A 22739-nucleotide genomic window follows, 5' to 3' on the forward strand; every position below is an offset into this window, starting at 1 on the left:
ATACCGGAGCCACGTGAGACTGGTGTTGTACCGGCCTTCTCTTCAACGCTACATTACTCTTTGCACAGCATAGATGTTGGGACTACGTATGGTTCTATAAACCCTTTCGGACTATGTATGTCGATTTGCGTTTTTCTTCGCTGAAGGGGCTTGCCGAATGGGTCGAGTCACCAATCTTAGATTTAGAAGCATGGGAGAGAAACGAGGGGTCACGTCTCGTCTCCCGCGAATGCGGAGGGAAGTTAAACAGCAATATATCGATAGTGACAGACGCTGCCTACCTCATGGAGCGTCTGTTCTTGCCACTGGCTTCAACATTCCTTGAAATCAACCAGATACGGTAGCGTCAGAGGCTTAGTATAGAATTGAATGGAACCTAGCAATATGAGGTTTCGGACGGACAGATTCCACGGATTTATGCTACAAGTGGCATTTGGAGGTGTTGTCTTGGCTGCGTCACTCATCAACTTGTGGCTGCTTTTCAAAATGTGGAATGAAGAGAAGTTGCAGCAGGAAATTCGCTGGCCAAACGCTCCCCTTTCGTAATCTCATGTGAAAGCGCAGTGCGATGCCAGCATCATGGTTGTGTCGTCGTTCATCCGCGATGATATCTTCACCATAGCAGTCGGGAAAGAACCCGTTTGCAGCTTTTCATATTAGTTTCTTGGCTTGTTTTTCCCATGCTCGGTAGGTCCGAAGACATGTCAAAGCAATATTGCCCGTGAAAATCCGGGGAAACCTAGGCGACTCTCATGTCTGCTTTCATTATCACATCAGCAAGAAATGCAACGCTTTCGAAGAAGGGATGTTGCCGTCCAAATCGGAGGAAACTCACTTGGCAATATATTTGCATTACTGCAAGGCATAGATATGTGCTGGCAGAAAAAGATACCCTAGCCATTCTCCTTCCATATTAACTGATGTGTACATCATTAACATAAGGAGGCAACATCAGTAAGACAGCACGAGTGTTTTTAACCCATGGGCCAACTTACGCTCATGAGCCTCACTTCACCGACTAGTTCTGATATTGGTGTTGGAAAGATGGGCTTCGCAATGGATGGCTAGCAACACAAGCCGGCCATTTCGAACAACCGTCCAGTCTGCACTCAGGCAAACCAGCTTGCTAACGTTCCGGGATCTTCTGGACCAGCAACCATTTAACTGCGGTCTCGACTCATCATGTGTCAGGGGCTGGTGATTCTTCCAGGTTTGGAAACAGAAATCAACACGAGCCCGGCGTCCAATATGCATAGCTGTGATATATCAAAGGGCAAAGCAAGGTCTCCATTCTCTGCTGAAACTTGGGTGTTCGAGCCGTTTCATCAAGAGGACAACCCGGGTCAAAAACCAACAACACCCTTCTTCAAGACCACTCACTTCTTTAGATTGGAAGGGTCTCGCACCAGGGAACCATTCCTTAGTTTCACACGACACTTCGTCTCTTCGAAAAGAACAAACTTGGAAGAAGAAAAGAGAATGGAAAAGAAGCCTCGGTCTATGCCTCAAGACATGTGCTTAGCAGCGTGGCAACCTGCCATCCATGCCGAAACCTACGCGAATGACGAAAGATCAACGTGCGGAAACTGAAGAGAAGCCCCGTACACTCGCTCACTTTGCAGAATCCGCTACCGAGCATGGAAGGCTATCAGCCAAATCACCAACCTCTCACGGCGTCGAGCCCAAGTCTACGCCCCTCGATGACCCACCGATGCGGGCTTCGTTCGCAAAAACGCCCAGGACGTCTCGGTTGGGCTCGTAGGCTGCCTTGTTCCTCCTCTCGTAACCCCCGTGTTTGACTCCCTTCATGTCGATCGTCCGAGGGACCTTCCAGACGACGGGGAACCGACGCCGGCCGACTTCGGCGCGATTCCGTCGCCCTTGCCTTCAAGAGATCTGATCGAGGCGACATCAGCTCGGCAACCGATTGCTACAGAGTTCAGCTCGCAGGCTGTCTGTCGAATGCCATCCCATTGCTCTCGGTCCGGCTCATAGAAACTGATCGAGATGGAGCATATATGCCCACCCACACAACCCCTTATTGGCCGATCATGGCCAAGAAAAAGATTATTGCGCCCCCCTCAGCGTCGTCGATGATCACTGCAGAGTCATCACAACCAATATAGGCATGGACAGGATCTACTTTCATATGTAGTAAAAGTGGAATAATACCGTCTGGACTTTGTAGTCTACTCAATTCTTCGTAATCGCCGTTGCAAGTCCCCTGAATCTAGCCATCACCCTTCCAGTAATCCAACGACATAAGAAAGCCCCCATTGCATCTGTTGCCCGAGCCCGTGAGACCAGTAGTGAAAGAGAGGAGAAAAAGGGAGGCCGCAAACCTAAAAGCCGATCTGTACGGCAGGGGAAAAAACAATCGTCGTTTATACCCCCATCGTGAAATCGTGCTCGATACCAGGAGTCACGCTAGCCATGAACTGCAAGCTATTGGTTAGCACGCACTGCTTGGTACCGCACAATGTGAAGAATAACGTACCTTTAGAAAAACGACAAGGTACTGGTCCACCCGGATGGCGACCTCCTGCTCGTCGACTTCGCTCTGCTCCACCTCCTCCCACTCGTCCTTATCGGCGGCGGCCTGGGCGTCGCGCACGTCGAGCCGTCCCAGCTCGTCGACGAGACCCTCCATGCCCTGGTCCCCGCCAACGGCGCGTCCCGCGCGCAATTTCTCGCGGCGGATGCGTAGTGCGGCGTCGGCACGGTCGAGCAGCGTCTTCATGACGGACGCATGCTTGCAAGGGTGCACGCTGGCCATCTTAATGTTGTTGGCGAAGAAGGGGAAGTCCTCGAGCGTCACCGTCTTGTCCTTGTAGTCGCCCACGATGTCGTCCATCATGGCGTGCGGCGGTAGCGGCTGGTTGTTGGGCGAGTAGCCCGAGAGGTAGAGGCGCGGCGTGCGGTAGTAGGTCGAGTACATGATGTACAGGGTGTATGTCCGGCGACCGCTGTGTCGCAAGGAAAGTTAGCACCGCGCATCATCCTTATCTTTCCGGCGTGGCGGGCATCGCGTACCTGTTCTTTCCGCTGTCTCCGGCGTCGCGGATGATGGCCTCGTCATCATCCTCGTCCTCCATATCTGGAATCTCGTCGTCGTCGACAACCTCTCTGTCGCCAATGTTTCCCGAATCGTCCACCGTCCGCACCTCCTTCAACTTCAGCGGTTGCGAGCTCGCTAGACCGCCCGTGCGCAGCCAGCCATCCTCGTCATCGTCACCACCACCGGCAGAGTTCTTGCTGCCCTCGACGAGAGCCTCTTCGTGGCCGGCGTCACCGGCGAAGTCGTCGTCGAGCCGGCGGTTGCAAGGGACGTTGCGCGTGACAAGGAACTGTTTCCCGGTGGGTAGGTAGCTGACGCGGCGGCTCTCCGAGTCGGCATCGCCCCAAGACCAGGTCGGGAACTTGTAGACGAGGTAATCGCCGGCGGCAACGAACTCTTCGGGGGTGATCTGGCCCGTCTGGCGGAAGGTTGACTTGTGCGAAACGGGCGTGTACCGATCGCGGAGGGTGTTCACGGTGGAGTAGAGAAGATTCATGGTTGGTCGCGAAGACGTCCAAGATTCAAGGTCCAAGAGGCAAAGGCGTGGGCTCTGCAAGTCGGTGTAGATGTATTGCTACGTCGTTGATGGTCTGTATACGATAGGTTTCTTTGCTTCGTGGTGATACTGTCGCTCCTAGCTGCGTCTGTCTGGCTGAAGGGTCGAAGTGTGTGTTTGCTAAGGTAAGTTAGGTGTAAAAGAAGAACGATCGCTCCTCCTCCGGCACCCTGAATGATGTAGTCCACAAAGGTTCCGCCTGATGTCGATGACTGGGAGTCAAGCTGTGGCAGCTGTTCCGGGCGATCACATGGATGGCGGGGTTGTCTCACGATTGGACAGGGAAGATGGTGGCGGGGTTGTCGCCTGCCTGGGTTGCCAAGCTTGGAGGCGCCTTATCTTATCGGCCCCGTTGCGTTGGGGGTTCCAGAGTGACGGAATACGGTGCGGAGGCGGCCTGTGCACCAAGCACACCCCATCCAACTCTCCTTCTCTATCTGGGTTGTTGATACCGCATCATTTTACTGGTGAGAAACAATTTTACGTCCATAAACGATCTTCATCTTGTTCTCATCTGTTATGAGATGATATAATATCACTAATAAATCATCGTTATTAATTTCAAAATCACTAATCGGGTTGTTGGTTTAGTGAGGATCTTACCTCCTTGGCTGGTCAACTTATCAATTATCCGATAACTGCATCCGATGAAGGACGCCATCTCAAGCCTATCCACTACGGTACTGGACTAGACTGTTGTTTGTGACGGTAATGAAAGGCAAAATCATCGGCCAGTTGCGTGATGACGCCGTGGAGGACATTCAGTATGGACAGACGGCACGCTGCAAGTCCATGTTCGGCATTCTCACTTCGTTCCAATCACGAGCCCAAAAATGTAGGAGCAGGGTACATTTTGGACAGCATTGCAAAGCCTTTAGGGAACTTTCAGCAGAGTCTCAAGAATCTCAAACCAAAAGAATGCTTCGCCGTGTCAAGTCTAACCTCGGGAATTCACCCGCCCATGTGTCTCCCTTGTGCAGTCTAAAGGAAGCAGAACCTACCCTTCCGAACAAGGCGGGCCCCGCGAATCCACAATCCATCCGTCCATCATGACCAGCTTCAAGTCGACCTTGCAGCGCTGAGCCTTACTGTCCGAATCGACTTTCTGGTACGTGAGGCGTCCTCCGATGCCGATTGCGTTGAATTGCGGAATCGCCAAGGATTCCAGTCCCCTTCGGTACATTTCCCTTCTTCCGTGCTTGGCATAGGAACAGATAAGGGAGAAAAGAGCATTTCCTCGTTGAGTGTATCTTCTGCGAGCCATTAACGCCACTTGAAACCCACAGAGGGGTCCATGGAGGCCCAGCTCCATGTCGGAAACTTGTTCACTGTGCTGGTCCTTCTCCTCGCAACGAAATGTATCCGGTCGATCCTGGTATTGTCAACCGTGCTGATACTCCAGCAAATCCCTCTTGCTATATATATCAGGAAATGGCTCGCAACGTGTTCGTCCTCCATTGCTTGACCTCTTCGTTTAGCTGTTACCGATAGCGCTGTGAGCTTATATGACTCAGGATATGTCAGTTGGCGGCTTGTGTGCTCTTCCACAATATCAAGCCGCGAATTCGTGAGATATTCCAGGTTAGTTTCGCACGAATTTGCGAGTTGGTTGTAGCTCAAAAAAGGCTCGCTGTCGCCAAATCCAAGGCCACGTGGGGAGAGCAGCCGCTTTTACAAAGCCCACCCGCGATGACTGAGAGGTTGGTGATTTAAGCCACTGAAGTGTTGAACTGGATTGAATCCGCAGCTGCGTGGTCGACCATGCCCACTCTGAACGATACAAAGGCTGGCGATCCAGAGATAGCGAATATCAAGGGTCTTGACACTCAAGGCCTCATAAAATGCTAGTGGTAGCGATGGAGCTTCTAGTAGGAAACTGTGGAGGTTCAATGTTGTTAGATGGAAAAAATCGGGGTTCGACCCCCAGCAACAACTCAAGGCCGCATAGTATCCAGATAGTGATTCGTCTTTTGTTTTGGTTGGCCGTATTCCGTCATCGCCGAGCTCAAGTAATTGAATTAAGTACGATGTCGGCTGGGCGTTTATTTTACAAAAGCTGTATTTACTCATACAAGCATCCATCCAAGCCAAGACGGTCTTCGCATTTGTTGATGTTGTCGCCATGCGAGCAATCATCTCGACCAAACGCATACTGGAAACATGAGCAGCTGGTTCCTGTGACAATGTTGGCCAAAGCTGCCTGTTAGTCCCGAAGTGAAAGTCAACGCCTCACACGCAGCCTAACGGGAAGCCAAGGGGGCAGCCTGGTTCGCAAAATGTGTTTTGACGTTAATACAGAGCTGATATCAGAAAGCACTGGTTTTTTGTTTGCTCAGCGAAGCCCACCTCACCCCCACCCCCTTGCAATGGAAATGCAGCAAGCCGAAACATAAATACGGAAAGGCACCGTTTCGAAGGTCTGTGATCAGTGGTAAGCGGCGAGAGAGCCGACTGGCATCTTTCTGGCGAATACTCGCCGGCAGAGTTTTCCAATTAGAGTCAAACGTAGTCACAGCAGCAAGCAACGAGGCCTTCAGCCCTGGACTACGTGTCCAGGGACATGTTGTATTCGGTCGCGATGGGCGGTTGGTATCTTTCTTTTGTGTTGCCCTGCTACTCCTCATCCTCGTCGCTAACTTCCTCGCCTGCCTCTATCGCCTCTTGCCGCCTCTTAGCCGCGCGTTCCCTCTTCCGCTCCAGCAGCTTCTTCAACCGTGACGCCGAGTTGAAGACGCCGTTTGTGCCCGACCCGCATGCGGCACATGTTGGGTCCTTTCGGTACCTCTTGAGCGCGCATGGCTCACAGAAGTAGTGCCCGCACCTCGTGATGATGGGCGCCTTGTACGGCTCCTTGCAGATGATGCACGCGAAGGGTATGTTCTCCAGCATGGCCTCCTCGTCGTCATCATCGTCCACATCGGCCGTGGTTCGGTCGGCGCTGGCGACGACGGTGCCCGCGATGTTTTTCTTTCCTTTGGTTACGTTCTCCCACTCCTTGTCGAGCTGCCACCCTTGCTTGTAGTCCTCTCGAGCATGGAGATACTTGCAGTTGTCGCCGAATCCACAGAATCCGGTGGTTTTGTAGTCTTTACAAACATCGGGGGCGAAGTCGGTGACTGTAATGGTCCTAATGTTTGTAGGCGCCTTGATGGGGCCGACCGTCCTATTGGGGGCGTCTGGGTTCCTGGTGACGAAGGACGTTTGATTCGCGAGGCCCTTGTATGTTCCGTCGGGGGCCTGCGACGCCTTTGGCGTGGCGCGTGTGGTGCCTAGAAGGTTCCTAGAAGATAGCGCTTCCTTGCCGTCCTCGTCGTACCAGTTACTTTGTTTCGTGGCATCGTTGGAGTCGGTTATGGGCACGCTGCGATCGGCAGCGTAGACTGTAGCAGAGAAGTCTCTATTTGACGTGACGTGGTCTTTGGAGGAGGCTGTGATGGCGCCCGTGTTCTTCTTGCGCCTCTTGATCCGCTGGCCGGCCTCGTCTTCAGAGGAGGAGTAGTCGGAGTCGGAGTCGCTGTTGGCCGGTGGCGGAGTCGCGGGCCTCTTGCGGAGGTTGGCTTTGCCCTTTGCGCCTCGTCGCTTGAAGACGGCGACGGGGGCGTCGGCTGGCGGTGCCGCACTGTCGGCCATAGCTTGCGAATGTCGTTCTTTTCTCGGCCGCGTGTAGGTCGGTCGGTATCCGTAGTTGGAAAGAGGTTTGGGTTATCCTTGGACACTTGTTTAGCTTATGGCGATCGCATCTCGGATGCCCTTCTAGAAGGCGGCAGATCAAGCCACACCAATGATGACAAAGCGAGTGGCTTATGCCATTGGCAGTGGGCGAACCCAATAGTACGTCGGCAATCTCAATCAGGTGACAGGTGGAGCCTTAGAGGTACGGGTCCGCGCCGGAGCCTACCACCATTTAGGTAGGAACCTAGGAAAGGCCCTGACTACTATAGTAGGTACATACCCTTCTCCTAGCTACTTTGTAGTATCCAATCCCTATTCCTATCCTAACCCATAACGACTCTCCGTGAAACTTCTTTCATCACTGTTTCTCCAAGAGATGGCAGCAGGATGATGGGGGGTGGGAGAACTACCACGACGAAGTCGCAGAGACTACTCAAGAATGGATGGCTCGACGACAAGGGATGTATTGGATAGAATCCGACCTTGACAGGGGCGTCACAAGAGGAGCGGTTTGCAGGGATGAGCTTCCCAGCCAGGTTAGAGCTGGTTCGCAGTGGACTCGAGCTAAGATTGGCCAGCTTTATGCGCCTGGACAAGTCGAACCCTGAAAGAGCCTAGAAGACGACCCGGGCGCGTGTTTTGTTTTGTTTTGGTGCGATGCGATCTGGCGGTATGGATTGGCGGGGAAGGAAGCACAAGCGAGCGACAATGAGTGGGCGGCGCCTGGTTTGTTGTCGCGATGCCCTGCGACGCGGGACGCGGTACGACGGATTGCTTGCATGAGGGAGCGGGCAAGCTGGGGCGCGTCTTGGGGGATGATCGTGGGGAGGGGACTGGTTGCCAGTTCCGTCCCTTTGGAGAAGGGAACGGAAAGCTGAGTGTGCGGTGAGGTGCGGTGATGGGAGTCTGAGAATGCGGCCGTGTTGTTGAAATAGGCCATTCGGATTGGCTACGCTTCCGGACACGAAAGCAACATGCCTGAAAGTGTCTTGTCTCGTCTCTCTCTGGCTGAGGGACGTAACAGCATTGGACGAAAGAACCGTCCACAGAGCCGCCGCCCCCTCGATGGTGCATGAAGCCACTTAAACACGGAGAGGCCGATGTCTTCTGCTGAGGGCACACAGTTTGTCGTCTGCATGCAGCAGCAGCAGAGCTGTGCGTACCTACGGAGTACGAACGGGATACAGTCGGTACCTCTGCATGCGGACTGCAACGCACATCAAACTGTTGAAGCTGACTCCCGACTTCCCCATCCCTCAGCCCTGCATTTGTCGTCATGGGGGTTTTCGCAGCACCTCGATGGACGAGCCCCGGTGGCCTCCGCTAAGGCACGTTGAGATTGGAGGCTGTCTACAGCGCTCAGCCGGCGATGATGGCGATGATGGCGACCGCCTGGGTTATCTGAACAGTTGGTCAAACCATGGCGGGCTTGCAAGTTGATTGAGAAGAAATCACCAGTCGAGGAAGGAGGTGGCTTTCCTGAGTTGCTTTGGCCTTGTGTGTGCCGTGTCGTCGAGATGGATGAGGATCCACACCAGACGTCAGTCAGTCTCACGCCCAAATGGCATTCGAGTTGTACAATACCAGCACAGAGCACACATAGCACACTCCCCAGTGTCTATCTGTACGTACACACACCAACTGCAAGGTACCCGAAGTTGTGCAGTTGCACAGTCGCAGGCGCAGGCACAGGCGCAGGCATCTTGCCAACTGGCCTACTCCACGGTGGAACCCCAGGGGGGCGTTGAGACCTGGCATCAGCCCTGGGTCCTGGCCCAGTTCTACTATGTACAGAAGGTACCTAACACATTCAACGGAGGTACATACCTGTCTGGCTGTCTCTACAGAGTATTATCCGCAGAGATGTGAACGTGCCTCCTCTCGTGCCTGGAGAGGAACGACACAACTTGCAAGGAACGCAACGAGAAGAGATTCTCAAGAGAGGGACCCTCCCTCTTTCCCACTTTCTCTCTTTTCGCTCGCGGCGGTCCCTCTTCTCGTCTACCAAATTAATTACTAACCCCTTCCACGTCTCTCTTCTCTCCCTCATCACTTCCCATCCCATCCCCTCCTCCCCTCCCTCCTTTTGAATCTCCTTCCCCTCGTCGCGTGTCCCCGTCCGTCTACTTCTCCTGCCGACGCCGACACCCGCCGACCGTCGTCTTTTTCGTCCCTCCGTCTGCTTCCTCACCGGCGCGTCACCAACTAGACATTCAAATCGTTGTTGTGCATCTCGCGACTTCGAGTACTCCCTTGGTTGGAGGACCCCCGGAAAGAGAAGCCTGGAGAAGACTGGCAAAGCTGCGTGAGAAAACAAGGAAAGAAACACCTTTGTCTGAAGACGTAACAATCTCTCGTACCTGAGGGTTTCCTTTCTTCTTTCTCACTGTGCTGGACTAGGACTTTTGGGCTTTTCTGCCTGCTTTTTTATTTTATTCTACCTCTTTTACCACCTAATTTACCACCTTTTCTTCTTCCTGGCATTCGCTTTTACTCCCACCTTCCCTACACCAGCATAACGTTGTTGCAGGTATCATACCTGTAACTCACCCAACCTCATTCCCTCACTACGACGTACCTTTCTTGTTGTTTACTCTTGATATTTTTTTTTCTTCTTGCCTCCCCATCATTCTGCAAATCGCGCCCGACTCTGCTGGCGCTCGTGAGTGTGTCTCCGCCACCACCGCCGCTATCTCGGCCTCGGACTACCATACGTCAAATTGCCTTCCCGACCGATCGGCTCGCGCGCGACCTTTGCGAATACTACACCACCACCACCACCACCACCACCAGCAGCTTGGAGCTAACGTAAAGCTAGAGAGGGGTTACCCCAAAGGCTGCTCTCACTCACTGTACACCGCTGCCGCGCGCCGTTTCGTATCACGCAGCGCCCGCCCGTAAGCGACTGCAGAATATCCTCATCCAAGACCTCTGCTCTCCCCGAACACGCCAGCTCATTTGCTTTTTCGTCCCCTGGCATAGTTCGCCCGCGCGCCGAGACTCCCGGGAAACGGCAGACCTTTCCCTCCCTACCTAATAATATCATTGTCTTATTACCCGCCGTTTATTCCTCATTGTCTCTCACCCGATCGACACCGACTCCGACCACCATCCGATCCCGGGGCTTGTTGCATTTTCCAAGCACCGACCCTTTTAAGGTTCCATCGTCCGGATCTTCTTCAGCTCACCCAACAACACGTAAGTGTCTGTGTGTTTCTTTGCACGTGGAGGGGGGACATGGCCAAAACCAAACGGCCGGGGAACAAATAAGTAGAGAGACCAAAGTGAGAGAGAGTACAGCGCCAACCTGAAGTTCTAGCGCAGCAAGCCAAGCAGCAACTCAACTTAGGCCCGAAAACAAGGCGCAGGCGCAACTAGCTCGTCATCCCACCGCCGCCCCCGTCCCATCCTTTTCCTGGCCTCATCCCTCAAGTGTACACTACCTGGGCAAGGTAGTGCAAGGTAAAACAACAAAGCCGACAGGCACTGCCTGGTCTCTGCGCTTCCGCTGGTCGCGTAAACCTCGACCCGGCCCATTTTTCTCCTCCTTGTAGGGACAGCCGCACCGATCACTGCATTCGTCGTCCTGCACCTGCTCCTGCGCCTGTGCCTGCGCCTGCAGACCAGGAAGGAACCACTGGGGACCGCATTCCAGTCAACAACACACCTCTCGTCTTCCGCTGTGGAGGGGAAACAAACAACAAAGTCAACAAAAAACATCACACAACCACCACTACCACCACCCCCGTTCCCTCTTTTCCGCCTTCTTCGTCCCTCTTTCGACACCTTTCCGACCAACTCGACGACGACGACAACCTTCTCAATCCCCATCTCTCCGTTCTTCTTTTTTATTCTCTTCCCGTTCTTCTCCCCTTCGCTTTTCTCTCACACCTTCTGCAGACGGGCAGCCGGCTCTGTACGCCCCACGCCTAAGACATACCTCCCGGTGGCTTCCAGCAGTACCTACTTAGCTGTTTGTTCGACTCGACCAACAATCGCGACCACAGTCTGTCGACTAATTCCGCATCAGCGACTGACACCCATCACACGACGCACCGCGGATACTCGCACTGGATGTCGCCACAACGTATCTGACGGCGGCATCCCCCATTCTTCCCCATCAACATGGCTACCTCACTCGCCGTCGACAAGCCCCATTTGCCGCCCGCTTCTGCGGATGCGACCGACCCCTTCGTCTCGCCGCCTGGCCCCGCCCACCAACGCTACTCTAGCTTCGACAACCAATCCTTCGCACTCGGCGCTGGTTCATCACCAGGCCAGGCCAAGCGCGCATTGCAGGCACACATCGCCGACACCGAACGACGCCTCGACGAAGCCGGAAAGCTGGGAACTGCCCTTGTGCAGCAGCGCAAGGAACTCGCAGAGCGATTGAAGGAGGTAGAAGAGCATGAAGCAGAAGGGGAACTAGCACCTGAACTGCGCGCCAAACTCGCCGATATCGAGAAGGAGTACCAAGATGTTGCCCGAGAGACCGCCAGGGCCTTCTTGCCCAAGCAGAGGGTCCCCAGCAATGAAGCTGCAGGGGGCTCACCCTACGTGCCCGACGGAAGGATAGGAAGAGTAAGTCTGCGCATCCGTCCGGCGCAAGTTCACTTCTAACCTGCGAAACGCAGCGCTCCGTCAGCCCCTCAAAGTTCGAGAAGCTCGAGGTCCAGGCCACTGGATCGCCTTCCAAGCTCAATATCCCGAACCGCAAAGTGAGAAACCAGCCCGCCAACCGCATTCATGACATTGAGTTCGCTGCCGAAATCAGCACTTCCCTCATCGCCCAGGTCCGCAACCTTCAATCACTCCTCTCCGAGAAGGACGAGGAATTGCGCGACATCAAGGTCGACAAGTCCAGGCTGGAAATCGAGAATGAGAACTTCCAGCAGCGCGTGAAAACCCTGGACGAGAGCGAAAACAGATACAAGGATGAGAACTGGAACCTCGAGACTCAGGTTCATGACTTGATTGCTGCGCAGAAGGATGCTGCAGACCGAGAGAAGAAGTTGTCGCAGAGCCTGAACGTCCTCCAGGCCGAGAAGAACTCGGCGCAGAAGGAGCTTGACGAAGCTAAGGTCTCGCTTGCTAAGCTCGCCGAGGAGCATGAGCGTGCAGTGAAGCATCTTGACCTGGACTTGACCACTTCTAAGCGAAATGCCGCCTCGGCCGAAACCGAGAGGAATGCTTTGCGGCGCAAGGTTGACGACCTGATGAGCCAAAACACGGAGCTCGCCAAGGCCATTTCGGTCCAGCGCGGCCGTTTGTCTGATCGCGACTTTGTCCGCGGTGTTAGCGACGAGGACCTTGAGGCTGCGACTGACGGCTTCACCCCCGAGCACTCTCCCCCGCCCTCGCCCATCAAAGGCACTCCTCGCCATGCCATGCTAGAATCCGAGACGCTCAAGAGCTCTCTACTGCACGCCCAGCGAACGATCCAGAGCCAAAAGACCGTTATCCACCGCGAGAAGACCGAGAAGCTCGAGCTTAAGCGACTGCTCCAGGACACGCGTGATGAACTGGAGAAGCTGCGTACCGATGCTGCGCCTGTTCCTGCCCGTCGCAACCGCAAGGTGGAGTCGAGGGAGTTCAAGAAGCCCTCCCGCGGCCTGCTTGGTGGTCACCGAAGCAGCAGAAACGAGGTTTACCAGGACGACCCAGACTGGGAAGAGGCAACGGAAATTGGTAGCCCCAGGACTTCCCCCACTGTCCGCTCGAACTCGACCATCCGCAGACCGAATAGCCGACCTGGCAGCTCCTACAGACCTCAATTCACCGACGTCAGCGATCAATTTGAGACGGCCAACGAGACCAGCGATGCTGCCTTTGAGACGGCCAATGAGCGTGGAACGGAGACAGAGGACTTCCAGACCGGCATCGAGGACTTCTCCGGCGACGACACCGAGACTGAGACCGAAAGCCCGTCTAAGGGTCGCGAGCTGCGGCCTCAGGTCCTTGCCATGACCGGCGGCCGCAATTCATACGACAGCACTGCTTCAACATCGGCCGACGAAGAGGAAGAATACGTCGAGTACAGGACGCCGACATCTCAACACTCACACCAACGCATGCGCGTCAAGATGTCGCGAGGAATCATGAACCGCCGGTCGAGACAGCTGAGCGAGGACCCGAGCTTCCAGGGTAGCCCTGCCAGTGCCGCCACGGGTAGCGCTGTAGGAACACCACAGCCCGGTGGCCAGAGCTTGTTTGCAGAGCTTGCCGACCTCGAGACCAGCGACGCTGAGTCTGTCGAGGGAACCCCCAATCGCTCAAGATCCGCCACTGGTGACTCTACGGATATGACCGCAGCCTCTGCATCTTCCGTCCCCGCATTGTCCCATGACATGGCTGACAGCGGAAGCATGACAGACCCCGTCAAGAGGGCCGCAGCTTCCAAGCCCGCGATGGTCGACAGTGGTATGATGACGGAGCCCATGACCGAATCGCCTCCCCTCTCGCCGGCCAGTGTGGTTCATGAAGAAAGGAGCGTGTCGATGGGATCCATGCTGGCCGCCCAGCAACTCTCACGCCAGTTGTCGTCTGATGAAACCACCGGAATCCGTTCCCGTCCACTGTCGACACTTTCTTACAGCGACGCGGGCGCTCAGTACGACGTGGACATGGATGCGAAGCTGGCACAGTTCCCGATGCCACCATTCACCCCCAATCACTACATCCTGCCGCCATCGCCTGAGCTCACCCTGTCCTCGATCGATGCTCAGGACATTGAGCCCGTTATCGAGCCCGAAACGCCTCTCCCCCCACCGCCAGAGCTCTCCTTGACATCTCTGGTCTCTGAGGTTGTCGAGCCGAAGGCGGAGCCTAAGATTGTGCCGCCAACACCCGTCCTGGCTTTCACGCCTCTTGTCTCGGAGAATGTCGAGCCAAAGGCCGAGCCCGAAGTGCCGCCTCCGACGTTGAGCATTTCAACGTACTTGTCAGAGACGATTGAGCCGCTGGCCGAGCCAGAGGTGCCACCTCCCGTCCTCACCCTGTCGGCCCTTCATGCCCACAACCTTGAGCCCGTGGCCGTGCCCGAGACACCCCTGCCGACGCTCACCTTGTCGGCCTTGCACTCTCGCGACCTTGAGCCTGTGGCCGAGCCTGCAATGCCGCCTCTGACCCTTAGTCTCTCTGCCCTGCACGCTCACAACCTGGAGCCCGTGGCTGAGCCCGAGACACCTCCGCCGACGCTCACATTGTCGGCGTTGCACTCGCACAATCTTGAGCCGGTTGTTGAGCCTGAGACCGTGCCCCTGGTGCCCGATCTTACTTTGTCAGCTTTGGTGTCTGAAAACATCGAGCCCAAGGAAGACCCCGAAGAGTCCCAAGCTCTCGCACTTGTGCCTGCTCCTATCCCGGTGGCAGCACCCGTGCCGGCGCCGACCCTTACCCTATCTTGGATCGCGTCTGAGAATGTGGAGCCGAGAGAGGAGGCAGAGGTTCCTGTCATTACACCCGTCCTCAGCCTTTCAGCGATCGCTACGGAACACGTCGAACCCGTGGCCGAGCCCGAGGTTGTCACCCCTGCCGCGCCTGTCCTCAGTCTCTCAGCGCTTCACTCTCACAACCTCGAGCCAAGAGCCGAACCAGAGGTCCTCCCTCCTGCCCTCAGCCTGTCGTCCATTGTGGCGGAGGGTGTTGAGCCCAAGGCCGAGCCCGAGATCATTCCGGAGGTGCCAACCCTTTCATTTTCGCTGATTGCTGCCGAGAACATTGAGCCGAAGGCCGAGCCCGAAGTGGTTGTTCCATTGCCTGTCCTCAGCCTTACGCCAATCTCCTCTGAGGATATCGAACCCAAGGCTGAGCCAGCGCCGGTCCTTACCGTGTCTTCGATCTCGTTCGCAGACATTGAGCCTCTCGCAGAGCCGGATGTACCGGCGCCGGCGCCCCCCGCCCTCAGCCTCTCCTCTATCTCGTCCGAGGACATTGAGCCCAAGGCGGAGCCTGAGACACCCGAACCTACTCCTGCAGTTCTTGCGTACTCCGACATCCACTCTGAGCATGTGGAGCCTCGTGCCGTCCCTCTTCCCGCCTTGGACTTCTCGGCCGTCCTTTCTCAGCACGTAGAGCCCGTTGTTGCGCCGGAAACTGTGGCACCCAAGCACAACTTTGCTTTCTCTACCATCGAATCGATTGAGACGCAACCCATCTCGCCTAGAAGCCCGAAGCGGGACGCCTTCATCCTCCCCCGCGACATGGAGTCTCGTTTTGATGAGAAGGATACACCAAGGACGCCGCCCAAGACTGCGCTGATGAACTCTGCTCTTGGTCGGGGAAAGAACAAGACCTCCGACAGCCCCATCATCGCGGAAGACGATACCAGGCAATCGCCCAGTGAGAGCAGGCTGTCCGAGACTCCCGAGTCCCAGCGGCCGTTCAAGGAGATATCAAGCAACACCAATGGCAACGGTAGAACGGCGCGCAAGCCAATGGGTACCATGTCCGACTCTGGAGCTCAGACTTCTCTGACTGCTGAAGCTATCGACGAAATGTTGCTCGTAAAGACCAAGGCCACCTCCGACAAGTCACTGTCGAGCTTCGGAACCCCGAGCACACCGGGCACCGTTCGAATCCGCCGCCCGTCTCACGACAGTCTCAGTAGCTTCTCCACCGAGAACAAGATGGACGCGGCATTTAAGCGACCTGGAAGTGCCAACAGCAACCTTGCGCCCGCCCAGCCGCTGCCTCCTCTGCCCTCCAACCACAAGGAGGCCATCGAAGCTGCGAGAAGTGGGTCTTCCCACGGAAGCGCGGTCATGGGCCCTCCCTTGTGGCCCGCCTCGGCGATGAGGAGCCAGCGGCCCCAGACTCCCAACGACGCGAGGCCGCAGTCGCCTCTGTCCATTTCTACGTCGACAAAGGCTACGCCCACTGTTCGTGTTTCCCGAGCTGGTGCACCTCATACCACTGTTGAGGTCCACTCACCGACTAAGCTGTCGACTATGAGCAGACACTCCTCGGTGTCTTCGTTCGTCTCTGAGATCGACCATCGGTTCAACCCCCAGGCTGAGCTGGCTGCGGCGACCGGCTTCGGCCCTAACACCGACCCTCGCATGATCCAGGCCATTACGCAGACCATGATCGGAGAATACCTGTGGAAGTACACTCGCAAGGCAGGCCGAGGAGAGATCTCCGATTACCGACACAGACGCTACTTCTGGGTCCATCCCTACACTCGAACTCTGTACTGGAGCGATCGTGACCCGGCGACGGCTGGCCGGTCTGAACTTCGCGGCAAGAGTGTGCCCATCGAGGCCGTACGTGTGGTCACCGACGACAACCCGATGCCGCCCGGCCTCCACCGCAAAAGCTTGATTGTCATCTCGCCCGGCAGAACCATCAAATTTACCTGCACGACTGGCCAGCGCCACGAGACATGGTTCAACGCCTTGTCGTACCTCTTACTTCGCACGGCCAACGAGGGTCAGTCAGATGTCGAAGAGATGGCCGGACACATTACACAGGCCGATGTGGACGAGTTCAACCCTCAGTTTGGCCGCCGTACCAACTCGACGGCTCGTCAGAGACCACCGCCATCCCTGTCGTCCTACAACTCGCGGACCACCCGTAATCAGTCTCCGGCAATCGACATGTCGATGAACATGCCCACGCTGACTCCGAACAACCACCACGCTCAGGCCCAGAGACCTGCTATCGGCACGCTGGGTAGGATTAGTGGCTACTTTGGGACCTTTTCGAGCCTCAGAAGCCGTTCCGCGGCTACCGCGAGCCCCAGCATTTACGAAGCAAGCGAGGTGCATGACAGCGCTGAAGACCTACGGGAGATTATCGAGAGACAGGACCGGGACGCCGACCGACTCGAAAACGTGCGCGCTTGCTGCGATGGTGAGTTAAAACATGGCCATTGCTTGGGAGAAAGACATGCTAATGACGATGGCACAGGCAAGCACGATGTCGGTACCCTTCACCACCACTCTAAGCGAGGTCGGCCCTCTGCGTCCCATTCCCACTCTCACTCCAACTCTCACTCTGGGCCTTCCACGGCCACACCGTTGAGCACGTTGAAGGCGCGAGCATAAGCTGCCGTTTAATATGCATGCCCAACGACATCTACTGGTGGCTGTTGAGCAGTCTGAAAAGTAATATAAACCATTGAAGTACTTGCAATCCACTCGCTACACCAAAGTTGGCCTCATGGGAAAGCCAAACCCTCCCCTCATGATCAATTCGCTCTCACGCAACGGATCACGACGTCTATGACAACCATCTCTTTGTCGTCTTTGCCTAGGATGCCCTGCGTCGCGAGAACCCAGGCCCCTTTTCTTTCCGTTTCGGACCTAATCTCAATCACGACTGCATCTAGGACCCTTGCGTCCTCACGACCCAGAAAGAAAAACTCATTTCTCTACGCGACTTGCTTGTCTCGACCATAACCACTACGCACTGACCAACTGCTTACTTGTCAGACATTACCTGGATGCTTGCTAAGCATGCTTTTTGCGCCGCTTTTTTTTTTGTTTTGATACCGGGAGCAGCCAGTCATCGTATGCTCGGGGTTGTTAATCAGCAAGACTATTGTTTACAAGACTTACACCATGGCCGCGGCAATAAAATTTATACAGGACAAGGAACGGGGAGGAACGATAGGAAGAAAACACAGCGATGTACTACTGCTACCCAGTTGCGATATGCGATTGGAGTCAAGTTTTGTCTTCTCCCTCTGCGGGTTGTCTTCTAATATTGCCCGGCTCTACGAAGTGGATTTTTCTGTTGGCACAACAGACCACACACCAAAAACAGCCTGCTTTTTCTATGTACTCTCTTTTCAACAACCCTCTTTCTTTATGTTCGTACCATCAGGGCAAACGGACCCTCTCGACTCTTCTCTCTCCTACCCACGGAATTGGGGAAGGGAGATCGACGGATCTGGAAGGTTTGTCGGATTACTTTGAGGAGTTGGGACACTCTGTAGATGTAATGCATAGTTGCCTCTCTGCCCTGACATTTTGTAATGTGTCCGCCATCGTCGCATGTGATTTGGAAACCGATGAACATCCCTATCTAAGCCTCGACGCCGTCGATGATTGAAAAAGTAAGGGGAGGACGGGAAGTCGTTGTGACCGGCTTAGTTCCCCGGCAAACCGAAATGAGTAGCCACCCTGATCCCTATGCTCGAATGCAGGGGTTTGCTTGTTCGGGGCCCGGACCGTCACCGATACAAGTCCGACGAAGACGGCTGAGGTTATCCCTTCCCAAAGTCCGCTCTCACCCTCGTTCCGCAATCATCCGGCCCACGCCCCGGCGCCGTCGAGACCCGGGTGAGCCGGTTGCGATGCGGGGCTCGACGGCTTTCCTTGGGCAAGACGGGGGGCTGCGTCCGGCGATCTGAACCTAGACTAACGGGTCTGGATAATAGAGTTGGAAGCAAAAAGCGTGGGCTAGACACACCTCCGAGGATGGTCCACCTACATCGAATGGTGCGTGTGTATGTGTATGCTTATGTGTGTTGGTATCCTAAATATTTCACTCCGAACACCGTCCGTCGGCCGCCCAAACCCATCCCACCCCAGCCGGGACCTTATTCCAGACTCCATCAATTAAAGAGACGCTGACAAAAGTGACATCACTTCACCTCCACGCTGCCCCTCCCGCCGCCAACCAAATCGTCCTGCGCATCGTCGATCCACGCAGAGTAATCATCATCGTCATTCACCATGTTCGTAGGGACGGCCTCAACAGGCCGCTCCTCTTCATGCTTCCCACGGCGGCGCGGGAGGGGCGGGGGCATCCTGTTCCTCTCCACTCCCTTCTCATCTTCTCTGTGGTTTCGCGTCTGCAACGCTTCCGCAATTTCCTCGTTATCAGACGCGTCCTCGGCCCACGGCTGGACATACGTCGGCGGGGGCATGTTCTCGTCCATCGGCGTCGACGGCTCCGAGTCAAGCGGCGCCTCCACGACCAGCAAGCTCTCACCGCCACCTTCGTCTACGTTCTTGTGCGTGTCGATGTGGCGGCGCGACGGCAACGGCGGCGGTGGCACAGGCCGGCGCTCAGGTCTGCTCTCCGACGATGCGTTTGACTGCGGGCGTTCGACCAGGTTAGGCGGGGGTATGGGCTTCCGCTTCGGCACGGGGATCGTCGTGACTTTGGATCCCCTCTCGGGTGGTGGGAGCGGCGTGCCGGGCGGCGGTAAGGGTCGGCCTCTCCCCATCGGTTGGTTCAGATCCAGCGGGGCATTCTGTTCCGCCCCGTTGCCGTTCTTGGCGTCCTTGTGTTTCTGAATTGCGTTCCAGCCCCATTGCCTGGCCGTGACCGCGGCGTTCGCTACAGCCGACAGGGTGGTGCGTTTCGTCTCGCCGTTTGTCGGCGTGGTCGAGTTCGTGCTCCCCGTGTTCTCTCGTCGAAAAAGTCCCTTGGAAATGGACCCTGTAGCACTCTTGACAGAGGCTCTTGAGGACGACGTTGGCGAGCTCGGGTCCGTGGACTCAAGTATGCGCATAGACTCGGCCGACGAGGTCGTGCTTCGTCGTCCCTTGGCCATCGGCGTGCGATCTGCCTCGTGCTCGTTATCCGTCGCTTCGTGTGAGGAGGACGCGGAAGATTGGCTTGGAGCTTTGGCGACGGGCGCAGGCCTGGCTGGTGCCTCAGAGACAGCCGTCGCCGGCGTCGACCTTGCTGACAGTGCCGCCATCATGCTCGAAGCATGATCAGGCGGCGAAGACGAGGGTTTGAATACGTCCGCGTGAGCTACGTCAGTGCCAACCACGGGATTCGCGGGACTTGAGAGCGACGGCGATCTGAACGGCTTAGGGACGGATGTCGCTGACGCCGTTGACGACGGGGAGCCCATGGCGTCGACGCTCGTTGAAGAGCCGTTGAGGGTACTGTTCGGTCCCTTGCCCTGAATCTTCCTGCCGAATAAGCCGGCGGGTTGGGAGTTCTCGATTATTGGCATGCTGTGGCTCTTCTCGAATGGTCTCATGTCACTTTGCAAGTCTCCCGTCTCGTCCAGACGATCGACACCTTCCACATCGCCGTCTCCTGCAACATTGGTCTCCGCGCTACGGGAACCAACGACGGCATCGTCGTCCTCCCAAATGCCGCCCCGCCACTTCTTGTGTTCTGTGTTGAAGAACGGCATGTCGTCCCAAAACGGTTGCACTAACGTCTCGGCAATAACCTCCTTGATCCTGTTTTCGATTTGTCGTAAAATAATCGTGTACGTGATCTGTCTAGCGCTAACAATCGGCTCGATCGTCATCTCCATTTTTGGCATGCTCTGGAAAGAGAGCCATACTCTGTTGCTCGGCGGGGGTTTGATCTTGAACAGCATGTGGCCCTCGAGCTTCTTCAGGACGACGGCAAGCACGAGATCGACCTCGCGCACCTTGAAGCGCGCTCCGAGGTCGATGCGAGCCGTAGCAGCCACTTCAATGCGAAAGTTGCCCGTGTACCGAAAATCGGCCTCCATGACGCATTCGCCTTCCACATTCAAGTCCTTGTGGCGTGGATTCGTGATGATAGGTGCGGACTCGCCGGTGTCGATTCCGCGAATGGCGATGTTGGTAAGGAAAGACGGCCGCTTCACACGGGCAATCTTTTTGGTCAGCTTCTCGCGGATAAAGTGCTCCAGGTCCGTGGTCTTGTAGATCCCTAGAAACACTCGACCAATCATGGCATTTAACCATCTCGTGGACAGATGCTCCTCTGACGAGTGCAGCTTCTGGACCAGCGCAATGATGTTTTTAACCTCAAACTGCTTCGGCCTGGGGGCTTTCCTCTCGGCGCTGAAGTTCTGCTCCTGGTTCCGGAGCATGGCAAAGTAGAAATCCTCCTTGGCCGAGCAGTTTTCCGAGAAGAGGTAAAACGGCTTGGATAAGCGGCTGTCCGGGCCGACTTCGGGCTCGTCTGTCCTCCGCGACAGACACAACGCATTCCTCTTGATGTACAGCTCGCCTTCAGGCGTTACATCCCCACCGGAGTATATACTGATGTCGTGGTGTAGGAGCGAGACCACATGTCGGACTTCGAGCTGTTCGTCGTCGTCAAAGAGCATCAGGTGGCCATGCCTGTAGGTGTGTTAGCAAAAATGATCAGGGAATGTCGGACTGAATGGGCGGGTCGGAAGACGCATACCTCAAAACGACGTAGAAGACGTTACCGGCATTCTTGGGACGCTGGCTTAGGCCGTTTCTGTTATCCAAGGGTCCCGGGATTGGCTTACGCTCGAAGATGCTCTTGTACATGGTCTGATAGACGCTCTGGCTCGGCGGGGCGACGGTGGTAGAGCCAGTCGGGGTGGCTCGCTCAATGGGCTTCGCGTTGATGCCCATGGGAGTGTACTCTCTGCAAACGGCGAAGTAGCCGGCGGCGACGTCATTATCCTGGGCGGAGCGCTTCGTTGTCGTACTCGTCGGCGTGTCGTCCTTGGTCGAAGCTTTCACCGCCTCGAGGCCCGTAAGGTCGTCGCCGGGCTGGATGATGAAGCCCGGGCTGTCGTCGACGACGTCGGCAACGTCACGGGTCGTATTGGCATCATGTCGGTAGGGGAGGGTCAAATAGGCGTGGATGAGGGCAACCAAGATGACCAAGGGCAAGAAGGTCAAGCCTCCCAAGAGGTAGGTAAAGAGGAAAGCCGTCCAACCCCCCATGGCGCTTCACCAGGAAGTGTTCGGACTCCCTTCCCTTCCCTCACTATCTCGATCTCGCGCGGCACCGGTGCAGTGCTACTAGCGGATAGGTAGCAGAAGGGCGAGGAAATTTGGCGGGAGCATCGGCGCTTAGGCGTTGCTATGTAGGAAGATTGATGAGAAGGACGTCCGAGTCGGGTTGTTCGGTATGCGTGGTGGTGGTGGTGGTGGTGGTGGTGGTGGTGTAGTGAGGGAGGGAAGCTCTTCTTTGGTTTGAGGAGCAGAAACAAACGGTGTCTTTGTTGCTTTTCTTACACTTTTGCAAGTGTGCGTGGATGGTGGATGGGAAATGCGCGAGCTCTGGTCTCGGCCCCGATTCTTGATCGAAGATGGATGAATGTGGGTAGATTCGGCCAAGACAAGCAGAAAGTCACTTTGTAACCTTTTAGGGGGGTCAGGCAGGCTCAGTCCAATGGGCTGCTCATACGCCGTCATGTGAGGGCGGTTCGAGCCTTATGACAGCTGTCCGCAACAGGCGAGAGGACTTAGAGCAAATACCTACCTTGCAGCCTAGGTAGTGCAGGCGGTTCAGAGCACTGAAAAGTGGCAAGCTTTCGGGGCGCTGTAGAGCTGAACTATGATGTGGCCTTAGTGTTACTGAGGGTATGTGCATGGTGCCAGTTGCTTGTGTGGGGGGGGAAGACATCATCAATAGCGCCATTCTCCACAGGCTGATAAAGTACCTAATCATACAGTCTCCAAAAAGTGCCCCAAAGGTGCCGGATGACCCGCAGACCGCTGTTCCCTCCACTCAATCTCACTCGAGGCGATTCGGACTGGTTGGCGTCTTGGCGCA

The 22739-nt window shown here is 55.8% G+C and overlaps 4 protein-coding genes across 4 annotated transcripts; 1 reads left to right on the forward strand and 3 right to left on the reverse strand.

Moving 5' to 3' along the window:
* Positions 1–2384: 2384 nt before the first annotated feature.
* Positions 2385–3554, reverse strand: CH63R_09960 (Autophagy-related protein 3; the record flags this gene model as incomplete). Its single annotated transcript, XM_018304934.1, has 3 exons — positions 2385–2438; positions 2498–2966; positions 3034–3554. The coding sequence occupies 3 exons, from the start codon at positions 3552–3554 to the stop codon at positions 2385–2387; spliced, it is 1044 nt and encodes a 347-aa protein (XP_018154358.1).
* A 2673-nt stretch (positions 3555–6227) lies between these two features.
* CH63R_09961 (Autophagy-related protein 3) lies at positions 6228–7244 on the reverse strand (the record flags this gene model as incomplete). Its single annotated transcript, XM_018304935.1, has 1 exon — positions 6228–7244. The coding sequence occupies one exon, from the start codon at positions 7242–7244 to the stop codon at positions 6228–6230; it is 1017 nt and encodes a 338-aa protein (XP_018154359.1).
* Positions 7245–11411: 4167 nt separating this feature from the next.
* On the forward strand, positions 11412–17332 carry CH63R_09962 (PH domain-containing protein; the record flags this gene model as incomplete). The annotated part of the gene is made up of 3 exons (XM_018304936.1): positions 11412–11867; positions 11921–17138; positions 17196–17332. 3 exons carry the CDS (start codon positions 11412–11414, stop codon positions 17330–17332), a joined length of 5811 nt encoding a protein of 1936 aa, XP_018154360.1.
* Positions 17333–18876: 1544 nt separating this feature from the next.
* On the reverse strand, positions 18877–21904 carry CH63R_09963 (ph domain-containing protein; the record flags this gene model as incomplete). Its single annotated transcript, XM_018304937.1, has 2 exons — positions 18877–21322; positions 21390–21904. 2 exons carry the CDS (start codon positions 21902–21904, stop codon positions 18877–18879), a joined length of 2961 nt encoding a protein of 986 aa, XP_018154361.1.
* Positions 21905–22739: the final 835 nt, after the last annotated feature.

This window comes from Colletotrichum higginsianum, assembly GCF_001672515.1.
Source record: "Colletotrichum higginsianum IMI 349063 chromosome 7 map unlocalized unitig_7, whole genome shotgun sequence".
Lineage (NCBI taxonomy): Eukaryota > Fungi > Ascomycota > Sordariomycetes > Glomerellales > Glomerellaceae > Colletotrichum > Colletotrichum higginsianum.